Source organism: Lolium rigidum, chromosome 6, assembly GCF_022539505.1.
Source record: "Lolium rigidum isolate FL_2022 chromosome 6, APGP_CSIRO_Lrig_0.1, whole genome shotgun sequence".
Classification (NCBI taxonomy): Eukaryota; Viridiplantae; Streptophyta; class Magnoliopsida; order Poales; family Poaceae; genus Lolium; species Lolium rigidum.
The window spans coordinates 119723487-119732668 of NC_061513.1; the positions used below are offsets into that span (position 1 = coordinate 119723487).

At 42.6% G+C, this 9182-nt stretch overlaps 1 protein-coding gene across 1 annotated transcript; it reads left to right on the top strand.

Annotated features, from left to right (window-relative positions):
* Positions 1-1211: 1211 nt before the first annotated feature.
* LOC124663208 (protein MLN51 homolog) lies at positions 1212-9182 on the top strand. The gene is made up of 12 exons (XM_047200934.1): positions 1212-1462; positions 2323-2425; positions 2525-2931; positions 3014-3405; positions 3478-3771; positions 4322-4439; positions 5517-5630; positions 7077-7129; positions 7448-7493; positions 7581-7794; positions 8675-8769; positions 8860-9182. Exons 1-10 carry the CDS (start codon positions 1212-1214, stop codon positions 7606-7608), a joined length of 1806 nt encoding a protein of 601 aa, XP_047056890.1. The 3' UTR covers positions 7609-7794; positions 8675-8769; positions 8860-9182.

The following is a 9182-nucleotide window of genomic DNA, read 5'->3' on the forward strand; positions in this document are numbered from 1 at the left end:
GGAGAACAAAATCTAGAACAAAAATTAACATAGAAACAACTTCTCATGGAGTGGCATCCAAAGAATGATTTCTCCAGCGAAGCAAGAATTGCGCAGCAAATCCGACGGGGCAAAACAAATCGGCCGGTCGGCCGGCAGTCCTACGAGCGGCGCCGCCGAGGGAGGCTCTAGGAAGAGCGCGATGGTTGCTTCACGCGGGCGAGATGCCAGGTCTCCTTGACCGAGGATGACCGGGGGAGAAGCAGGGTGGAGTGGAGCGCTTGGGACTTTGGGGGGTGATCTACATCCTCGCCGGTGGACTGTTATTGCGGGGACAGAACATGCCGACAGGGGAGTCCTTCGCAATGAGAGATGAGGATTTTTTTGACATGAAGAATTAGGGGCCGTTGCATTGAGATTCGGCGTGCTAGGTGTCGCTCGGGAAAGGTGGTCCAGCGCTTTGCCCTATATGACCCGGTCGTATAGGATTTTCTTCCGAGCAAACTACTAGACGATGTAATTGTGGCTTAATTTCTAATAAAATTGTCGTGGTGGCTTTGACTAAAAAAAGTTTCGCCGTTTTAACATAGACCAAATTTTTTTTTTTTGAAACAAACATAGACCAAATTAGTTTGGCACACATACCTTTTATGTTTTTGAGGGATTTGGCACACATACTAGGTGTAGTATGGATGGCATGTGGGCACCCACCAGCAAATTCCATCACGGCCAGCCCACAACCCACTTGTCAGTTTCGATATCGCTGGATTTGAACAACCCATCAGTTAATGACCTTCTCTTTCCCCACACAAAAGAAGCTGATCGATCAGAAAAAGGTGAAAGCACAAGTGCAGAACAGCAAGGGAGGCCGAGAAACCTCTCGAACATTCCAGATTCCCTCAAACCCTAGCTTGAACCCCTAGCATCCTCGCCCAATTAGCGCTGAGCCCGCTCCGCTCGCTGCCCCCTCCACTGAACCCATTCCTGCTCATGGCTGAAAACGACAAGGCGGCGGCGGAGGAGGAGTACGTGAGCGACGTCGACGACTCGCCCGTCCTGGCGTTGAGGCGTCGCGCGGAGGCGAGCGACGACGACGACGACAGCGGCGGCGGCGGCGGCGGCGGCGGCGGCGGAAGGGGCTCGCCGCCGCCGTCGACGGTGGGCGGCTCCGATTCCGACTCCGACGGGCAGGGCGCCGCCGAGTTGTACGACGAAGACGAGGGTTCTGAGAAATGCCAGGGGTCGCAAGAGGATTTCGGCGCAGACCGTGGTGGTGGTGGTGGAGATGCCAAGGAAGTGGCGGACGAGGGGAAGTACGAGGAGGAGGAGGAGGAGGAGGCGCAGGCGAAGGGGGAGCCGCAGCGGACGGAGAGGACAAGGCGAAGAAGGAGCCCTACGCCGAGGCCGAGCCGAGGATTGGTGCCTTCTTCATGCACGATGATCGCTTCCACGACAAGGAAAACCACAGCCGACCCCGCCAGAGGTTCGAGCCTATTGTTCATCTTCCACTGGTTTGCTTCCTCTTCCGCGCGCTGTTCATCTGAATTCTCTGACAGTGCCGCTAGTTAGAAGCCTCTTCTGTACAGATCTCGCATTTAGTTTCAGCCACGATTTTCAATCAAATTGACTCTCTTGAGTGAAACACTGCGAAGCATCCTAGCTAATGGGACCACCTGCATATTTAGAGTGATTGAATTGTTTCATCGCAAGAGCAATTACGTCTTCTGAATATGACCTAGCGGAGTTGGGAGTCCTCTTCCGTGAAGTTAAATTTCTGCTACAAACTGAATTTATTGAGCACCTAGTCGTCTTTGTACCCCGTGTGTGTAATAAGCCTGCCCATGAACTGGCATTTGGCAACGTTAGGCCTGAATGGGGTGTCAAATGAACACCAAGTGTGGTTAGATCAGGTTCCTGTTGATGTAAGCAGGGCTCTGTACGGTGATTCTACCGTTCAAATTTAATGGAATTACAGTGTTCCAAGGCAAAAAAAAAAGGAATTATTTCACGATTGTAGAGTAAGGTAAAGGGAAAATCATGTAATACCGTCTAGGTGGAGCATGTATGCCGCAAAGTGCTGCTTGTTGTAAGAGTTTGAACATACTCCCTGTCATTAGCTGCTTGGCATACATGTTTGCCATGAAAAAATCAGTACAACTTTATATCTAATTGCATTTTACAGCCTCGTATGTAATTGCATTTGTTACTCATGGCCATCGACTGCTTGGCACAGGTTCCTGGGCATTGTTAGTCTCAATTTGTTTCCCTTCTCCAATAGATATCTACTCAACTACGAATTTTGGCCCATAATGTCTGCCTAATATATACATGTTATTAATCCAGGGAGTTTTTCGGTGGCCAAAAGTTAAGGCATCCGAAAGATGACAGTGTGTGGGTGCATGATCTGTTTGATGAGATAAATATCCATGATGTTCAGCATGACAATGTGCGTATTACGCCTTTCACCCCTATCTATCTATCTATCTATTGTATAGTATTCTTCCTGACTTGGTTGCTTTGGTTTGTGCCGATGTTGTACTTTTAGACAAGGAGGCCTGCAATTCCTTTTGGACCATGGGCTGGTGATAGAACTCATGGTGTTAACCATGGTTATCTTGAAGGAACCAAATCACCATCATACTATCATGGTAACAGGGCAGACTACAAGTATATCCCAAAGAGCTCCCTTACTCGCTACGAAAGCAGCAACAACTATAACAGGTTTCCAAATGAAGCCCACACTTCCTATGACAATTCTAAGAACTACAGAAGTGTTCCAAGAAAATTCCACTCCTACTATGACGAGAACTTTGATAATGCCCGAAGAGAACCTCGTACCTATCATGTGAATGCTATAGGTTATGAACCAAATGTTTACAGAGGGAAACCATCTAGGCCCTACCAACCTCACTGGAAGAGTACTTTTGGAATCTCTTCGGTGCAAAGAAATAGGTATATGGAAATTTATTTTCTCCTTCTGTTGCTATTACTTGCAGAATTTAGAACTAATGATATTGTTGTCTATGTCTGATAGGACATATTCCAGATCACAGAATGAAGAGGCTTGTTCCAGTGCAGGTGAGGGAAAGTGCTATTATCGGACTTCAGATTTGCAGAATGAGCAAGATATTCCTTTGAAGGAAGAACTCCCCTTAATTCAAAGAAGAAAAGCGCCACCTGCAATTTTTAGTAAACTCTTCACAACCTCCGTTCATATGGCACATAATTCTCTGAAAACACAATATCGTCCTGTTTTGGGGGTGAAGCCTTTTGTTCCATCTGGTGGGCATGAAAATGCTGTTGATTCTGTTAGTACAGTTTCCATAAAAGCCATGCCCAGCCTTGGTTCTCATTCATCTGTATCAACATCAAACAACTACAGCCAATATTCAAAATCCAGGGACCAAGGAGGTGGTTTGAACAATGGTGAGTCTGCAAAGAACAGATTTTCTTCAACTAGTCAAGCAACTGGATATGATACTGAATTCAGTGATGCAGTCTATCAGCAAAGGTCAGTTCAGCAACTCCAACCGAGACAAAGGGCATCTACTCAGATATTTCATCAAAACATTGTCAGCACAAACAACATTCAGTCTCATCCACAAGCTACATCGACAAGTTCAACTGAAGATGCAGAGACCAGTCCGCCTCCTGGATCAAAGAATTCTGAAGCACCTGCTGTGGTAACAGGGCAAACTGATAAGGAGGAACCAGTGAGTGCTTCTTTTTCGCATGACGGTGGTCAAGCTCTTGGTGATCAAGGGTTCCCTGGTACTCCAGCAGCATTGCCAGGTGTGTATTGTTTTTTTTAAAACATAAAGTGTAAATTGTTGGGATATATGAATTTAATCCTAAAGACACAACCAATAGAACTTTGTTTTTACTCTGTATAATAATGAGATTAGTTCAATTTCCTCGATGGAGGAATTAGTTTTAAACATCCTAGTGTGAATTTGACAACTCAAATGATTTCTTCTTTAAGATTTGGAGCTCCAGAAGTGGATTAGTCCAATTTTTCAATCCTAGCCTGGCTGCTAGAGAACTTTAGGGGATATATGGTTTGGTCATTCCAGAATAAAGATTAGGTCTAGGTGTCATCGTACTTGCGGAGTTGTAGCCTTGTAGGTTCATGCAGAATCTTGGTTGGTATCATTTTTTTCTTGTGAGTATCATGCTATTGTTACCCTACGTGTTATGTTCTCATTGTCTGCACTGTTATATGATATATATAACGAGGTACTCTCTTGTTTGTTTTCTTCTGAAGTTCTGAAGTGTGCTTATTTGAGGCTATGGACATGCACATCCTCGGTTATCCTAACTTTTCATTGCATTCTCTCTGTAGCTATGCAGTTCAGCGGCCAGCATCCTAACAGACCTGATATTCCTTCAATTGGTATGGCTTTACCAGGACGTTTGTCGCACCAACTTGGTGGCAATTCTGAGATGAATCACATGACTTGGTGCGTGGTTTTTAATTTTCTATGAAGCTTTCGGAAGAACTATTGCTTCACTTTCTGGTTGATATCCTTAAATTGAAGCTGAAGTCCATTTCGAAATTTTGTTCATAACTACTTAAAAAGTTATTGTCTAATTTCTTCATGTGGACAACAACTAATTGTGATTGGTATTGCTTACTGGTGCACACAAATGGGTTTAAAAACTTGTTGTCTTATTAGTTCTGTTATTTGGGCCAAGCTGCATGTCCTACACATGTCTGCCATGCCATAAATGGATTTCCTTCCCAGCACAATCCACAGTCAATACTTATCTGTGGAGTGCTGAAGGCTTGTCTGTGCTGGGTATAGTATCCAACATGGGCAATGTGCCTTCCTGTCATGTCCTTTCCTTCACATAGCAGCTGAATATGACAAAGCCAGGGGTCTCTAGGAAGAACGTCATTGTATGGAACTAGTTGGTTCCGAGGTAGTTATTGGCCAGCTAGTTAGTCTGAAAATCAGTCTGATTCCATTTTATAGGATCCTCACATTTGTTATTCAGATAGGTTAATGCGCTTGTTGGCAACTTTATGTAATGGGCTGACCTGACCTGACTATTTCTTTCACACAATTCTCTCAAACTTTCGCAGTAGAAAAAGGTTGGAGTATATATAACTGCAGTGTTTGGTTTACAACTTGTTAGCACTAGTTCTGTTCTGCCGGTTGCAGTTGGCCAGTGTTCAGTTCAGGATAAATTTTGAAATTTTAGGCACTTCCCATCCATTCTTGCCAAGATGTGGTTAAATCTTGGGATACTGACATTGAGGACTGTCATATTTTGACGCACCCACATTATTCTTGAGTATATTACTGGGTGCACTTGTGGGCACACACATGGTGGCGTGACTGTGGTAGGCCGTAAGCATGGTTGTATACATGCTCCTTGTAGTTTCTAAAAATTACAGAATATGCCTGAGCTTTTAATCAATAGGTAGGAACTTAGTTGAGTGCATCCATTTAACTATTGCTGGATTGCACTGTCTTATTCTTTATATTGGACGTAAACCCACATTTGATCTCTTTTTATATTATTGAAATTAGGCTGCCAACATTGTCTGGTGCTGCTGGGTCTTTTGGGGAAACATATCATCCTTGTTATCTTGGCAGTTATTATCCTCAACCTTCTCAACTTTCATTTTCATCAGTATCCTCAAGGTAAAATTCTAGCTTCATTGTCCTTTATATTACAGGGTTTCAGATTTCATGTTCGCCCCTGTGTAGTTGTATCATTTGCGACAACTAGATGGTGCTTTCCTAGCCGCAATTCCTGTTACATCAGTTGAGTCAGAGTTTAACATCTGAAGTGTGAAAAATAATGCGTACCAAGGACAATGGTTTCCTGATCAGATAAATGCTAAATAGTTTGGTGTTTTCAGTGTAATTGCAATAACAACATGCTTGATACACCTTAATCTCAGAGCTATTTTTTCCTGTATCATCTTGAGCTCTCTTAAGATGCTCCAGCTTGCCATCCGGGATTTAAGGGGTGTTTTTAATCTTGACTGTTCATTGATCAGGGTAAATTTGGCCATATAATTTTGCTGTTTATGGCAAGGTTTGACCTGCTTTTTTCAAAATGAAAAGTTTCTATTGCATATAATTGCTCCCTAGCAATATATCAAGGGACAATTATACTTTTTTACGTGTATTTTGGTCAAGGCTGGACGACACAAGGGAACATCAGTATGTATGCATGATATATGTGTTACTACTTTGTATCCACGGCTGTACAAGGCTGTATTACTACTTTTCGTTCATTTTTTGTTCTGTCAGAAAGGGAAAAAATAAACATTCATGAGTGTGAGGTTAGTCGATTGTGACATTCGTATTTGAATATCAGATCTAGACTATATTGAATGTTGCAAGATTGTTAAAAATTGGTTCAAAAACTCATGCATTACCTGTTTACATATATTTCAAATAAAATTATATGGATGGCGATTTACCAAACCTAGAAACTAATACTACTGTGGTCACTGTCTCGATCAAATGTATTGTGGCATTGCCTGCTTCCTTTTTTACCACGGGTAATTGACCTTTGTAGCCCTGGTCAAAAGAACATTTCCTCCTTTGAGGAAGATGGATGTGAACTCTTGGATCATGTCAAACGTACGGTCCACCTGTCCAGGAGCATCTTACAATTTTTCTATACTTTCGTGTTCCCTGTGCAAGTTGTACTTTTGTGAGCTGCTTTCATGGGAACTCCAGTATAACAGTTTTAAAAATTGTATCGTGCACAGCAAGTCAGTACATGGTTTCTTGGATATTGGAAAATGGAAACGGGAGGTGGAAAGTCCTCTCCTTGGTTTACCGCTTGTTCCATTCTTTTCTAGGCACCAATGGCAAGCACACAAATTTTTGCAAGTTTTTACCTTGTGTCTGTTGTATTTTTCTTTTCTCCATTCTGGCTAGTTTGTTCCAGATTCGAGGTTTTCTATCCATGTAGTATCTGGCAACGGTCTGACTATTTCAAGTCACATTCCATGATGTGTTTGCTTGCTTTCTGAACTTGCATGTACTTTCTTTTTGACAAATAATAACTAAGTATAGTAGAAGAAGGATGAGTATCCATAGCCTGATCTGGGTTTCTTCTCTACGCAGAAACCATAGTGTGACTGATGTTCCTGTTTCATTGAACTCCCATGAGATACCAGGTGAAACCACTAAATCTCCTTTTATGTTTTTTTTAATTCTTTTAGTCTTTCTAATGTTTAAGTGGTAATTAGTACTCTGCTCTTATTCTCAAACAAGGAAAAAAATAGCGCGCTATAACAAAATAGCGTGGGTCTAAAAATACGCTATTAGCATGCTATAGCGTGCTATTAACGCGAATAGCGCGCTATAGCGCCGAAATAGCGTAGCGTCGGCTCTGCAGATATGCTATAGCGTGCTATTAGCGTTAGAATAGCGCGCTATTTTTTTCCATGTTCTCAAATTACATGACTTTATGTTTATTTTTACCTTTTTGGTAGAGGTTGTAGATCAAGAACTTCAGCAACGCAAGAACAAACCTCGCAGGTAGGTTCAGATCATGAGAATTCATTAGGTTAATGGATCATGTGTTAATAGTAATACCAAGTATACACGTTGTCATCAATTTTTCAGATACTCCGAGATGAGCTTTGCATCATGAACATAACGAGTTTGGTGGCAACCGAAGTGAATTGACAGAACCAGCTTTCAGTTGTGTACAACTAGCACAATCTATTGCCAGACTGCTCAATTAGCACAGCCCAGTACTTTGTCAAGTCCAAGTCCTGAGACCCTTGTTTTCTTCTCTGAAGCACTTCGTTTTACTCGCTGTAACAACATACACCAGGTATGCACATTTCTTTCTTTTGTATCCTTCGAGTAGCTGTGGTCTTGGAGTCCTAATGTGGAGCTGACATCATTATTTAGTGCACTTACTATAATTAAGAAAAGCAAGGGAAAGGCTCCCTAGAATTCCCTTCCCCAGACCCCACAATGTGTGGGAGCTTTCGGCACTGGGTACACCTTTTTTTGTGAATCTGATTGGTTTCGTTATAGTAACACCTAGTAGGCTCTAGATGATGTGTTTACTGTTTAGGCAGTTGGTACTGTAACTTCCAAGGGAAGAAGGTTCTCCCTTTTCCTGCTTTGCACCATTGCATATTCATATTCCATTTTGTTTTTATTAGAACCATTTGTGGCAAGTCAGGGAAGTTAGGCCCAAGTGTAGCCCATTAGGGGGTGCATGCATGAGCACATGTGGGAGAATAGTCTCACATTGCCCAAGGAGATAGAGCACCACCAGATGTAAAGCCAAGGGATCCAAAGCAACTAATCATAGGTTAACCATTTTGCATGAGTTGGGAAAAATGCAAATGATCAGTTGCATGATAGTGTATGGACAACCAATGCGGGATTAGGTGTAAGCCTGTTTCGAACCCAGGCTGTCACACAATCAACCTATTTCGTGTTGATTCTGCCATGATTTGCCCAGCATATCGTCCTTCTTTTTTTAGACCATAGCATCTCATTCTTCTTAAACTGCCCTAGGTTCATCAGTCACTAGGAAAAGCAATCTGTACTCTGAAGCATATGCATTTTGATTTTGCATTGTTGGTTCAGTCATATACTCTCCTATTAGGCCAGGATGCGGCATGCAGAGGCTAAAATTAAGGGATATGTTCATTACTGTAAATCTGTAATAACGCTGCTCGTTGCAACCTTGGCAGGTTTGACTGTTTAGGTAAGCAAGTTCTTGTCGTAGCCGTATGCACTGGCCTGCACCTTGTAGATCGTGCTGGTTTTCTGGTACTCAAATTGTTAGGTGAGACCTTCGTGGTATACAATCCGCTATATTTTCCTTTTTTCTTTCTTTCTCATGCCACGGTATTATTGATTGTTAGGACTTTGGCAGGTCTCTCGCCATGACGATCCCGAGGTTGGCAGTTACTATTTGTGAAATCTTTGTCGTGGCCAAGAGTAGTAGACTTGCTTCTGCTCTGCTCTTGTCTTGAATTTTCAGCTGTTTTGCTAGCGTGGCCTTCGTTTGAAACTTCTTATATCAATACCTTACAGTGGCAACACAAACCACATCTTCCATTACTGCTGTTCTTAGCATATCATCCGTAGTTAGTGGCACATGTCATGTATTCTTTTGACGGAACACATTTGTCGACGTATTCATGTGCTGATTATGGTCCTCTTTTCTTATGGGCTGCTGGGACATATAACTTGTTA

Coding starts and splice junctions, on each gene's coding strand:
- LOC124663208 (XM_047200934.1), top strand. CDS start 1,212: ATGCCAGGGGTCGCAAGAGGATTTCGGCGCAGACCGTGGTGGTGGTGG. Junction 2,932..3,013: donor TCTTCGGTGCAAAGAAATAG/GTATATGGAAAT, acceptor TATGTCTGATAG/GACATATTCCAGATCACAGA. Junction 3,772..4,321: donor TACTCCAGCAGCATTGCCAG/GTGTGTATTGTT, acceptor TTCTCTCTGTAG/CTATGCAGTTCAGCGGCCAG.